General features: G+C 40.9%; 3 protein-coding genes across 4 annotated transcripts; 1 reads left to right on the top strand and 2 right to left on the bottom strand.

Moving 5' to 3' along the window:
• Nucleotides 1–1,762: 1,762 nt before the first annotated feature.
• On the bottom strand, nt 1,763–3,736 carry LOC147756080 (RWD domain-containing protein 4). Its single transcript, XM_086986254.1, has 3 exons — nt 3,383–3,736; nt 2,590–2,788; nt 1,763–2,196 (listed from the first exon to the last, which is right to left on the bottom strand). The coding sequence occupies exons 1-3, from the start codon at nt 3,461–3,463 to the stop codon at nt 1,910–1,912; spliced, it is 567 nt and encodes a 188-aa protein (XP_086842380.1). The 5' UTR covers nt 3,464–3,736; the 3' UTR covers nt 1,763–1,909.
• Nucleotides 3,737–4,577: 841 nt separating this feature from the next.
• LOC111248743 (pre-rRNA-processing protein TSR2 homolog) lies at nt 4,578–7,071 on the top strand. 2 transcript variants are annotated; one of them, XM_022801614.2, is made up of 3 exons: nt 4,578–4,859; nt 5,438–5,734; nt 6,341–7,071. In XM_022801614.2, exons 1-3 carry the CDS (start codon nt 4,821–4,823, stop codon nt 6,485–6,487), a joined length of 483 nt encoding a protein of 160 aa, XP_022657349.1. In that variant the 5' UTR covers nt 4,578–4,820; the 3' UTR covers nt 6,488–7,071. The 2 variants fall into 2 exon arrangements, with proteins under 2 accessions (XP_022657349.1, XP_022657348.1); XM_022801613.2 differs by having other exon boundaries at nt 4,582–4,964.
• Nucleotides 7,072–11,508: 4,437 nt separating this feature from the next.
• Nucleotides 11,509–13,830, bottom strand: LOC111248738 (elongation factor 1-alpha 1-like). The gene is made up of 2 exons (XM_022801606.2): nt 13,674–13,830; nt 11,509–13,005 (listed from the first exon to the last, which is right to left on the bottom strand). The coding sequence occupies exons 1-2, from the start codon at nt 13,726–13,728 to the stop codon at nt 11,672–11,674; spliced, it is 1,389 nt and encodes a 462-aa protein (XP_022657341.1). The 5' UTR covers nt 13,729–13,830; the 3' UTR covers nt 11,509–11,671.
• Nucleotides 13,831–14,261: the final 431 nt, after the last annotated feature.

Below are 14,261 nucleotides of genomic sequence, written 5' to 3'. Positions count from 1 at the left end.
CTTTATGTTCTGGAATGTTTTGCCAGTCATAGAGACACAGCAGGTTTGTTCATGACAATACGACCTCTAACATATGCAGTCAGCAGATATTACATTAGCTTATTGCACATCACAAGCCAGGGAATCTAGCTAGTAGCGACAAGGTTTAATAAACTCAAGAGAGGGCAAAAATTGTCTCTCCACTATATCATCAAAATTTCTTTCAAAAAGAGTTGCAGTAAAAGGCTGTTGATAACGACGACGTGCAGCGCAATGAGTGTGGTAATACGATGCTTTTAACATATGCACACATACACACATTTCTGTTAAGCTGAATTTTATTCTGAGGCAACTCGCTTCGAAGTTTTCTATAAAATTCATGTAAATCGACGGCATTAGGTTTCATATATACTTGAAGTATGGTGTGCCATATATTCCCAGAATATAGATACATTAAAGAGTTTTTTAATTGGAGCAAAAAAAGCAGAAATCTATCGTGATCGATATAAAGAAAAAGAAACTGAAACCAGAAACGATCCGTGATCAATTACAATGAATACACTTTTTGAGAAAAAGAATTTCATATTTCTTTCAATTCTGAAAAAAAAACAAGAAAAAATTGAAGAAGTATTGTTACTACTTTCTGCTGCTACTGTTGTAATACTCGTTGGCCAACTCTCTAACTGAAGCTCAAGCGAAACTATAGTTTGGGACGCGCTCTGTCGTCGGCACGGTAACTCAGTATAATAATCATGAAAGGAGTTGATTATTTTGCTGACTTATCGTACAACAAACGTTCAATACGATTAAAAAAAAATTCTAGACGATCCGACTTTTTTATTTTGTTAAAAAAATTTAGTAGCACGAATTGTGCTGATTTCCCAACTTGTATACATCTCAGTTTAATGGAATCTAAATTATAAATAAACATTTCATTGATAGAAAAAAAAATAAAAGATATAGCCCCGTTACAAACATAACTAGAGCCTTGCAACGACAGTGTACTAATGCAACAATAAAAAAACAAAATTCCTATCATAATATCGCGTTACACTCCTTCCGTTTCTTTATGCAATTACCGCATCTAGTTAATGTGAACCTTACTTCGCTCGCCCTCACCATAAACAAAATGTCTAACGTTTATGACGCAAGTGTTAAAAACACCCAGTAAAACTTTTGCGAAGAGAGGCATTTCGAAAGATGTGTATACTTTCAGACTGTAATTGGCTCTGGTATATAGACCGAGTAATAGCGTGAAATAAGCAGTCAGTTTGACTCCGTCCAGGGTTTTGAATCTCTTTTTAAGGTGTTCATTTGATGATTATGTTAAATAATTTAAACGTAATGAAAACAGCGCACAATTAAGCAAAATTTAGAAAAAAAAACAAGAATAAAGAAATACATTTTCGTTATTTCGTAGGTTTGTGTGCAATATTCCGAGTACAATGGGTGTGTCGAATTGTGACGGTGTGCTTCCACGTGCACTTGAAACAAGGGTCGGAACGATTTTTTCAAATATAGCGTCTGAATGGTTAACTTTGTCGTCCTTTTTTGACTGGTTAAATTTATGCAAACCTTTCGCAAATTGTGTGAAAAGTTTTATCATTGAATGATACTTGAGCTTGCTTTAAAGTATAACTGCGAAATATTATGCGCATGTAGTGAACTTTAGTTGGTAAAGAAGAATCGATAAATAACCATAAATTACTACGAGGTTTGTGTTTAGCGCAAATGAGAGGAAATATTTAAGGGAACCCTGCGGTTAAAACAGAGAAAATACGCCTTTTTTTGTTTAAAATATTACAACGTAATTTATTCCATGTTGTGCATCATAGGGCGCAACCCACCCCAACCAGTACTACAGGCTACTAGTACCAAACAGTACAGAGTATCTGTACTAAATTCTGTTCCTAACAAGGTAGTACACCTTTTACCCCGCAGACCCACTTTGAAGTAGATGTTTGATGACGTCAACCCAATCGTGGCCACGAGGCAGCTCTCCACAAACGACTCGGCTACTGAGTTTCCGTTTTTGAGACTTCGTTAATTTTTCTTTTTTTGGTTCTTTAGGTGCCCCCCCCCCGGAAGTTGCAACTAAACTGTCTTTTTCACCTGTAAAAAGATCCTCAGTTACTGTAGATTTGTCCGGTTGCTCTGCCGTTAACTGATCGCTATTTTCCTTCAGCCATTCGAACAGGGTATAGGTCATTGGCATTCCTGGAACAGCAATTAAGTTCAACAACTTTCAGAAGTGGGTCAGCTATGTTTAGTTTTTGTTTAGGAACAACATAACCGCTCCCGGTTTTATCACTGCTGTATTATTTTAAAAGCAACTCGGAGACCACAGTGCTTAACAAATTAAAAGTTAAACTCGGTCACGAAACATTCTGAGCCTTGTTAATGATATTTTGAATTCGAGGAATAACAGGTGTAGGCATAGAATGGTCTTTCTCTATGACAGAATAAATTATACGCAAAAGTAAAGCTCCAGAGGGAAAAGTGGGCCCTATTTTAAAATGTTGTTTGTCTTTAGCAGATACTTCGATGTATCTATATATCGAAGCAGGTCAGGGAAGAGATTGTTGATAAAAAAAAATATGTTCACGTCACCTATATTGGCTTCGGCCTGCTCGAGAAGTTTCTCGCGTATCCAATCTCGAATTTCCTGTAGGAGATGCTTGTTTCCAAAAAGGTCAAGGTTAACTTCAGGTACCGCATTTGGATAGTCATCTGTCCACGTAATTTCTGCAACAAACGCTCGAGGTGAACCTTCTTCTCCGTAACGGTAGTGATATACAGTGGGGGATACCTGTGCGGATAACAAACCAACGGAATTCTGAATTACACAAATACCTTAGCAATGAATTAATAAGCAAGGCATGTACTTATGGGTAACTTGATCCGAGAAAGTTCGTTACTGCATCGGACACTACGCTGTGTTCGTCAGCGGCTGTTCTTCAAGGACAAGGCCTGAGAAGAACAGGTTATATTCAATGCAATCCTTTTTTTTTATTATAAGTACGCTTGTTGTGTAATAGATATCGTTAGCGTGGTTTGGACCCGTTACGCACGCCATTGGACACATGAGATTGTGCCGCTAATTGAAGACCGCCACAGATACCTATACAAAAACAATTCCGTAGCGCAAACCTGCATACTTTTTTTTAAAATGTTTATTGTTATTATAAATCGACAAGGAGCTATCACGTCTTTCTTTGAGACATACTGAATTTATTAACTTCTTATTAGTTGTTTACGAGTTTCTGGGTAACTATTACCAGTTCTACCAGAAGTACAAGCTATTGATAGCTATCATTACATAGTCAATCTATTTATTTGCTGTCACATGTTTTCCTTTACACTCAAATATAACAGTGAATACACCAAGCAAATTTGTGCGTACCTGCTTAAATAGCGAATCCCCTTCGTAGATGGACAACAATACTTCAGCTTCCTCTTCCTGTTCGGCCTTACACGAAGACATGGTGAAACCCCTAGATCAACTCTTCGTTCCAGAAATTAAACTTATCACTGAAAAGGATACGACTGCAATTATTACCAATGCAATAGCATAACAAGAATATCAAAAAAGGAAAATCAAATTATTCGAACGAGAATGCGCGGTGCCGATCGCGTAGAACGAAAGCTCGATTTGGGTTCTGTTGAGAAGCGTTCATTCGATAGTCATCTGTCTATCATGCCGTCCGAGTAAATACAGAGTGCTTCTTCAAAATCACCGCTAAAATTTAAAGCGTCGCACACGTTAAGGTTCATCAAATTCTATATTCTTAATCATAAAGGCAACCATTCAGGCCGGGGATCTCATACATAGAAAGCGATTTCTGAGACCTAATTCGGAAATCACAATGGTAACAATATTTTAAAACCTCAACACGTGACCGAGCCGACGATTCATTTTGTCTCCTGTACATAGATAAATTAAATCACCACTGTGTGATGATGCGATTAGACTAAAACGATGGATTTATAAAGCATTATCGTAAAATTAATTTGATACCAAGTACCAATAAGAATTACATTGAAGGCTTTTGTATTTTGTGGTGATGATGGTTAATAACTATACTGTTTAGAAAAGTGGCTCTTGCGTCGTTAGTACATTTCGTTATCGCATAACAGCATTAGAAAAAAGAAGTCAAAAGTTGTGTAGTAATTTATTTTTTCGAAATAGTAAATTGGCTATCGGATGCACACCTAACTATATTCATGGAAGCATTCCCAGTAACCTCTATAAAACGAAACTGCACCTTTAAATAAGTAAGATTAGCTCCTAGTGGCAAATACGGTTTCGTGTTAAATCTAGTTCTTTCAAGCTAATTTTAGTACTCAAGCGAGAACCTATCTTAGATCCTTATTAAGCATTCCAACTTAATGTCTCTGAATGCGTAGCAAGTGTTGGTCAATTATTTCTTATTGGAAAATCCATAGTTCTTTATGGGGTTATAATTTCTCTTCTTCTTGCTTAATAAATCTTGCTTATTCCTCATAACCATTAAAGATCTTCCGTCGATTTATAACACTACGAATGAAGTTATTGGATTTTACACCCCGCCAACCTCGGACAGTGACAGTCAGAAATCATTAGCGTCGTCATGGCGCACCACATATGCTACATGAAAACACGGCGCGTTGAAGAAAAACCGCGTGGGCTTTTCAGCCGGTCCCCAGTCTGTTCCATTCATTTTCCAAAGAGTGTTTTTTTCTGGCTATGCTATTTATGTTCGGTATAAATTAAGTAGACTGTCTTAATTTCAATACTTAGCTCTGCTTGAAAATCAGTGAGAGCTGGGTACAAACGTGTGACAAACAACTTCCTCGGGCTAATGGCAGCCGAAGCTATGGGCACGAAGCAGGCGACTAAGGTAATAGTGACACGCATCCTTTCGGACTGGGTTAGTCTTCGAATTGCGATAGAACAGGGTCTGGGAGGTAAAGACGGACCCCTTAAGGAACGCTGGATGGCGCAGGTTGGTTCACGAAAGCTATGGTAATGCAATCGACGTACGACTATGGGTCTCACTTGAATTTTTCTGTCAACCACAGCTGAGAATTGTGCAGATTTTCATATTTGCTGCTCTAATTACCGACAGTGAAGCATTATAAAATTATTAAATTGACCCACGATAAAAAGCAACACTCATAAACGGGAAGAATCAATATAAATGGCTATGTGATTATATATTGTTAAAAAATCTTAAATTTTAGAGATCGAGATACTGCGCTTTCGCATGTAACTCATACATGGGTGAGTGTGCTGATATGCAGATAGAAAATATATGAATTTTTGACAAATGCTACTTTGTGCATACGTCTGCATAATCTATTCTGGATGCTTCATGCGTTCGATTAAATCACGAATTAGCTCAACAATATTATTATATTAAGTATAGTTTCCTGACTAATTGCGTATTGTTTTAATTTTCTTCGATTCTACAATTAGGTGGTATCGGACTTTCTGAACAAGGAAACTGATCTGGACCCTACAGACGTCGAAGACTATTTAGCAGAAATCTTATTCAACGAATTTGACATGGTCGTAGAAGATGGAACCTTGCCTCAGATCGCATTTCTATTGTTGCAACTGCAAAAGATGTGTCAGCAAGGACGAATTCGAGAAGCGTTAGATCAGTTGCCCAAAGAGCGGCCTGCCATGCCCAGCATTCGCGCTGAACCAGAACCGGTGACTCCCGACAGGGAGATGATTGTGGAAGAAGACATGGACGCCGTTTCTAAGCAGGTCAGAACGAATGTTTCAGTGATATTTTCAATATTAATTCCTAGGCCTACAAATATTTTTGAGCGAAATTAGAAAACAAGTGAATACACCTTCATAAGCAATTACACAGATGCGTATATCTAATACTTTTTATTTCTAGATAAGAACAAACTCAAACTATTTTTGCTACCTTATCAGTACATAACATCTGTAAATAAACAGTAAAAGGACGATTTGCAAGACAAGGTTTCTACTATCAGGTCCAATAGATTTAGCGTATAAAGAAAACTGTTTAATTTGATAAGTGTACATTGATACATTTGAAAATAAGTTAATGCTATTGATTGACACAGCAATGAATATATAGTTTATTATATATTGGTAATTTTATCTATATATATTCATTGCATTTCATCATATATATATATATATATATATATATATATATATATATATATATATATGATACAGCTGAAAGTGAGCAAATCATTAGATTTGAACTTGTTATCAAGCATAAAGTAAACATACAGCCAAGGCGATACGCAAGGTTTAATTTGGCCCAATGCTGTTTCTGAATGGCAGAAACTTACGAATATGTTATGGTGTCCGGCTCTTTTTCTCTTTAAGGTGGCGTCATTGGCCACAGAGGAACTTCGACGGAAAACGAACGAGCCTGATGAAGATGGTTGGATTACCGTAAGAAAGACTGGAGGAAAACATCACCAAACTAATAATAATAATGATAACACGAATAGATATTTCACAGTAGGCTAATTATGAAAGAGAGCTGCGTTGTTTATTGTGCAAAATAAATTAATTAGTACTCAGTTTTGTTACTGTTACGCCGAACGCAGTAGTTGCCGAAAAAGATAAGAAAACTACAAACTACGGTTAGTTTTGTCTATATCCAAGATAAAAATTAAGGAGGCTATTTAGGGATAAGGAAAGTTGTCTCATGTGTTGCTGTCTTGAGCGGTGCTTAATATTTTTACTCAATCTTTTTTTTGTGAGATTAAGCAGAACCAATAATAATAATGAACTACCGCACAATAGGTAAGCAACTGTATGTGCAGCGCTTGCGCTATCAAAAAGTATTTATTAAAAATACATGCATACAAACTGCTACCACATCCGTTTGGAACAGTGATTGGGCTCATTGGTTAAAACGGTGACTCAATCTTCAATAATATCAGGGGTGATGCTGTCCTGGCTGAAATTGGTTCGACAAAATGCATAATAACGTTTATTTGTTAAATATGTCATATTATTTTATTATCCTTAATGTTTTGCCGGTAATAACTGAATGTATTTTTATCACTTATATTTGCTGGAACTAATAAAATGTACAGCACACTGAATACATGATGTAGTGTAGAACTTGAAAATGCTGGAAGTGCCTCGTATGTGCGCCACCTGCTTGCGGCGTTCGTCAATTTCAACGCAATCTTGGACTCGCTGCTCAGTGAGAAGATGCTTACGTAGGCCGAGGTAGGTGTCCCAGTAAATATGATCAACCTGTTCGCTGCGATTCCACGAGTGCACAGAATAGCGATCGACAATGGAGTGGCCAAACTCTCGCCCTTCTCACAGACAACTAACATGACTCAGTGGGACAATTTGAGTCTACTCTTATTCTCGGTGATGCTAAAGGGCTCTCATAATCAAAGAAGAGAGACGAGAAAATTCGTGGAAATCATCCTGCATGTAGACGATGTAATGATATACGGGACGAACAGGTTTCAAGCGCAGCTAGCCTGGCTCTATCAGTTATAAGTCTGGAAATGACCGGAAACCTCACCAAAGTAGAGGCAATGAAATTTAGAAGATGTGGCAGGACAGCAGGTACTGACGGATTGTATTCCGCAAAGTCGTCTTCTGCCTTTGTTGACCGATTTTCATCCTTGAGGTTACTATTCGGTTGTAATGGCGGAAAATTCACAGCTCACGTCATCGAAGGATGCCGGAAGGTACTGCTGAGGCACAAGCGTCATTTGGGAAGTTTTCACAGTGGAGAATTTCAAATATTAGATCGTGTCAAATTCTTTGTCTTCAAAAGAGCTCTGGGACCACACATAACAACTCGGGAATTTATTTTTATTTTTTACCCGACTCGCTACTGTTGTCCGACAATCTACGCCGTTTATATGAGCTGCCAGTAACAGAAACGTTACGAATAAGCTCTAGAAATTGAAGGCGAAGATTAGCGGAAATCGATGAAAAATTCTCTGCTTCGGATACGTTGAAGAACAGCAGGTAGAAAAGGATGAACTGGCTAAGCAAACATGTCGTCGCATTTTTTGCGGCGCATAGGTTCCATTATATTCTTTAGGGAACCGGGTTCGGCAGTACATGTGTACAGACTAGATGCGGGGAATTGTGATATGTACCGCATCGCTCGCTAGTCATGGTACCACTTTTAAAACATCTAATTAATATCCCCAAACTACTTTTAAAAACTCTACAAAACTCATATTATCTGTATGACACAAGGTACTTTAATATTTCCATATACGTCATAATCATAGAATATTGTGTTGTTTACCTGTTTAAAAGCATTTGAGTAAATGAAAATTTCAATCAATTTTTTTGAAAAAGAAACATGTAACGCTACGCAAGTAACCTCTGCGGTTACCTAACAATTATTTCTTATCACTAGAGGAAAAATACGGAAAGTTACATTCAATGTATTGTGGGCATAGCTTATCCCAACTGTCTTTTGCGCGTAAGGCGAGATTCATCGAAAATGTCGTGAATGTCAAAGCAATCTGCAAAGATTTGTTTTGCTAAATTTCTTCTGGTCCTTTTTTTGGCAGGTAATTAAGCTTTGGCCACGACTCTTGTAGAAATGGAACAGACAAATGTCTTCCTTGAGCCGACAGATAGTAGTTTGGCGTTTTCAACTGTGAAGCGAATTGATATAACCCGCACATTTCCAAAATTTAATTCTATCTTTCAGGGCATATCTCTCTATGTATCACTAAACAAAACCTTATAAATATTATGCAACTGGTCCCATATTTAAGTTGCTGAAATATTTGTCTACAGATAACCATGGAAACATTTTTCAGTTTGTGCTAGAATTTATAGCAAAGCTTATATATAGTTCTTATTTGTAATTTCAACTCACTGCTTATGATAATGTACTTACGTGAAATGCTGAAATAATATATAGATTGAGACTTCTTTAGAAATAACGTTGCTAGAACGCGTTTTTTAGTTATTTAAGACCGCAGGTGCGCATGTTAAGGTAGAAAATAGGGATTAGAAGCTATTATATCATTGATGTCGCTACTTTAATGTTGACACTTGCTATTACGAATTTGATTGTGACGATGAGTACTACCGACAGTTAGCCGTGAATTTGAAAATTATCCCTAGACAAAGGATATACAAAAAAATACCTGAAGCTAGTCTTCTACAGAATCAAGAATATTTTTTAGCCGTATTCGGCACTTACCACAGTGATTTACACAGTTGCACCCAAATGTTTAAAAATACGTTTTGAGTCTATCACACTGAGCTTTTATTATTACGCCAACAGGATACCATTACCTTCACTTATGCAAGTTTTATATATCCTGGCGACCACTACTGTTATCAATTACAGTTTGAACACGGGACGGAAGCTACCATTACCATCTGTATCGAAGCCTCTAGTTGAGACTACGGGACGTTGCTTCTAGTTTCGCCAATCATGCATAAACACTACAGAATCTGCATGAATAAAGAAAGCCACATACATCTGTACCGGCATTCAACTGATACGGCATTTGCCAATTTAAAGTGAATACCCAACATCAAGGCGTAACGCTATCATGTGCTGTGTATACCAATATATACTGACGTAGGCTTACCTATACACTACATTGTCGGCCGTACTTCCCTGGTTTCGCCCAAATCACATGAGAGTTTTCTTTAACTCAAATTAAGCGTGTATCTCCAAATAGCGTGTCCTCCTCATACGATATGAGCCCCCCGTAAAGTTTTAACGCGTAGTGAAAATCCAAAGCAGGCTCACGCTTTAGCCACTTAGATACACATTGAGTCAAAATGTTTTCTTTTTCGTGCCCTTTATTTACCTGTTAAATACTCGCACTTAACTCGTACTTATTTTTGTTGTTACGTTATTGTGATACATTTATTATCGTAATGCTTGCATATTTCCCTGCCCTAATATATTGCCTTAATTTCGCCCGCAACCCGTGCAATACGGGCCTTCCGTGCACTGGTTTTTTCAAATCGACCCTGCAAAAGCATTCGGACCAAATGTTTTGGCCTGTTCTGGTGGTTGTTCATTCCACATTCTGTAAATCCGACTCAGCAACCAGTTAAGCAGTCATCACTGAGTCACTTAGTTTTATGGTAATGGCCAACTGCTTTTAGCTATTCTTTCCTCCTTTACGGTATTTTGCGCGAACGTCTCACGTTCTTTGCACTAACACTGGCTGCGGTTTTCGGCGTCTCCGCCATTGCCATCATCAGTTATCTCGGGTGTTCCGTCTGCTCTCATCGTTGACGCAATCTTCTCACCGAACGCCGAGCTCCGCTTGCCGATGGGCTCCGTCGCCGCAGAAACATCACGTTTAGTGCAATGTTGTCGCTCGGTACGGCTGCATGAGCAACCATTAGCGGCCGACACACAACCAAACGTTTTCAGTAGTGGTGCTAGCAGCAGTTATAATCGCAGCTCCCTCGATACTTTACATCTCAGCGTCCTCACTGTTCGTCTATATATGTAGTTACATAGAAGGTCAAAACTATTGTCGCTGTTGCTGTCTTCAGCCGGAACATCGGGGAGTATCTATCCACACACATTCATACAGATTTACAGACAGGCTCATATTGGTACTCACAAACACATACAATGGACACATAGCAGCAGCTGTCGCCGTTGACGTTACTGTCGACCGCTTCAGGACGAGTTACCAGCGACAGGTCATAGCAACTCACGCCATTTTTCGCTGCGTGTTATGTCACAGCCTTTCAATGGGCTGCTGCTAGTACTGGAGGAACTGTATGGTGGTCCATATTGCCTGTCCAATGACTAACCATGATGGAGAAAATGATTCAGCAGCGGTCGACTGCCGACTTCCAATCGGTTAGCTATCGACATTGCTTGTCCGCTATGTAGCTACTGATTCAGCCTACGGTAATCAAACTATTGATGAAGCGACAGCAGCGCAGGCGACAGACGGAGCTGAACGCCTGCGTTTCCACACAACAATGATTTATGTTTATGCAACGGGAGAAAACACACTGGCCTGATATGAAGAATCGGACAGGTAGATATTCTACGAGAATGATACGAGTCATGGCCGTGTTATGTGGCCTAGGAGACCTCTCTAGATATAAACGCTCACAAACGAGAAATAAGATGCAGGGTGGCTATTAACTCATGCAGAATCCCATCATTGCATGATAGTTGAGCTATTTCGGATAATGGACATTAGTTTAAAACGCTACGAACGCCTGCAGAATATACTTAAAATTTACCGTACATTCGCTCAGGCGATGTTATTGTAATGCCAACAGAATTCCACGTCTTTCATCGGAATTAAAAATTTTTAACAGATTACCACTCAGATAAGCGACTCTCAAGCGTAAGGGTTACGAACTGAGCACCATGCGTCACATTGTTTTTTGTTGGTCATCGCCAAGACAAACCTTACACTTCCGTCGACCACGAAAAGCGCTACTTCTGCCATACCACTTTTTAATGAGACAGTATTTATGACGACTATTTCTACTTTTCTAAGTTTTCGAACTCCTACTATCATTAACAGAAAAAGCATTAATGTTCTTACAAAAATTTATTGTTTTTACAACAAATTAAATACTCCAGCCTTCCATTGATCGGCCGAAAAGATAGCACCCAAAGGATGGGGATGCCATCCCTAGATGGCGTATGGGGTACCCTGGCCTCAATGGGATTTTCTAGTTGGTTGAGGCAGGATTCATTTACTTTTTCTTGGCGGCCTTCTCAGCGGCCTTTGTCACCTTCCCACCAGAAACTTCCTTCACCTTGACAGACTTAATAACACCTACAGCAACGGTTTGCCTCATGTCACGTACAGCAAAGCGACCGAGGGGAGGAAACTCTGTGAAGGCCTCGACGCACATTGGCTTCTGGGGCTCGAGGTCGACGATGGCGGCATCACCCGACTTGATAAACTTGGGCATGTCCTCGAGTTTCTTGCCAGAACGACGATCGCATTTCTCCTTGATCTCCTTGAATCGGCAGGCAATGTGGGCGGTGTGGCAATCCAGCACGGGCGAATAACCGTTCTGGATTTGGCCTGGGTGATTAAGCACGATGACCTGAGCTTCAAACTGTCCGGTTTCCTTAGGGGGATGGTCCTTTGAATCACCGCAAACGAAGCCACGCTTCAGTTCCTTAACAGAGACGTTCTTTACGTTGAAACCAACGTTGTCTCCGGGTCCGGCTTCGGAGAGAGCCTCGTGGTGCATTTCGACCGATTTAACCTCAGTCGTCAGGTTAGATGGCGCGAAAGTAACCACCATGCCGGGCTTGATGATACCGGTCTCAACACGACCGACAGGCACTGTGCCGATACCACCAATTTTATAGACGTCCTGCAGGGGAAGACGGAGAGGTTTGTCAGTGGGTCTAGTTGGTGGCTCCATGACATCGAGAGCCTGAAGCAGGGTCTTACCCTCGAACTTCGATCCCTTACGCTCAATCTGCCATCCCTTGTACCACGGCATGTTTGAAGAGGGCTCAAGCATGTTATCTCCAGCCCAGCCGGAGATGGGCACGAACGGCACGGTGGCGGGGTTGTAACCGATTTTTTTGATGTAAGACGACACTTCTTTTTTGATTTCCTCGAAACGGGCCTCCGAGTAAGGGGGCTCAGAGGTATCCATCTTGTTGACACCAACAATCATCTGCTTTACACCAAGAGTGTACGCAAGCAGAGCGTGCTCCCGAGTCTGGCCGTTTTTCGAGATACCAGCCTCGAACTCGCCGGTACCGGCAGGGCAGACAAGAATGGCGCAGTCAGCCTGCGACGTACCAGTGATCATGTTCTTGATGAAATCACGATGTCCGGGAGCGTCAATCACGGTAACATAGTACTTTGGAGTCTCGAACTTCCACAAAGTGATATCAATAGTGATACCACGCTCACGCTCGGCTTTAAGCTTATCCAGCACCCATGCATACTTGAAAGAGCCTTTGCCCATCTCCTGGGCCTCCTTCTCGAACTTCTCGATGGTGCGCTTGTCGATACCACCGCATTTGTAGATCAGGTGACCGGTGGTCGTGGATTTACCTATAATCAAGACAAAACGCAAAAGCGACAAGTGGCATAACTAAGGTGTGCGTGACACCGGAGGTTGAACTCTAATCAACCGGAAAAATAAGGTGTTCTCAGATTTGAATAAGCGAAGATATTGGAACAACCGGTAACTAAAAGCAGTTTTTGATCAGTGGAATGTTGCGGTTTACTAGAAAAAAACTACTAAAGGCCTTCGCATATGGCCTTGTAGGGTTAAGCTGGCGCGACGCCATGCCGATGCCACTATCACAGCCACCGTCGGGTACTCCAGCGGCGACATATATCAACGTGGGGGACTAGGCCTAGCATGATCATAAGTCAATTTCCCACAAAAATCGAAAAACACAAACACCGCTAACACCTCAATAGGACAAACACCACGTCGCAAATACGCTTGACACCACTTTCAATCAACTAACGAACGAATAATAGGCTTGAAAGCTGTCACGGCGTGGGTGCCGGCTCGGCGTGGTCGATCCGATGTCGAAATCCATGGCCGGCCAAACGCCCAAAATACAGGAGCCAATGTCACACGCACAAAACACGGAAAAAAACTCGCCGTAACGTCAATTTCGTCACGTTTCGTGCAGATGGCGTAGCACACACAACTGTTTGACGGTTGCCAAAGCCAGCCTTGGCCGCAGGCAAGTTAGAAAACTTACCGGAATCGACGTGACCGATAACCACAATGTTGATGTGAGTCTTTTCCTTGCCCATGTTGGCCGTTAACACGTGAGACTGACGTTCACCAAGAGAACGAGAGGCGGAGTGAAGGCTTCCAACATGGCGCGCGTCCGTTTTATACCGGTCTCCGCCCTCTCCCACTTGAGCAGACGACACAGCCAATGTAATTCTCTAATTTGATAGAATAGAATTAATGAATTCGTTTGCAAGCCAAAACGTTTCGCTTGCTGGAGACTCTGGCGAGGTTGCCAGTCCATCGAACTATGTCGGCTACGGAGAAATTGCTAAGGAAAAGTTCAAAATCACCCCGTTACCCCAGCGCCATCTGTTGGCTGGAGCAGCAAACCCCAGCAACGTGGCCGAGCTGCTTGCTGGATAATGAGCTGACGGCTAGCAGGGCCTGCCAGTCGTTTGCGTAGGCAAAAAATCTGTTGCTAGTTTTGAGTCTACCTTCTTGGTTGCCAATTGTACTCCTCGGAATCCTACCCGCGACGCCGCTGGTAATTATCCATGGCCAGTAGGCACCACGTTGAGCACAACAACTCCCGACCATCATTAACTGCCAG

Source organism: Varroa destructor, unplaced genomic scaffold (genome assembly GCF_002443255.2).
Source record: "Varroa destructor unplaced genomic scaffold, Vdes_3.0 BEIS01000004.1, whole genome shotgun sequence".
NCBI classification, from domain to species: Eukaryota; Metazoa; Arthropoda; class Arachnida; order Mesostigmata; family Varroidae; genus Varroa; species Varroa destructor.
This window is presented reverse-complemented; position numbering and strand designations above follow the sequence as displayed.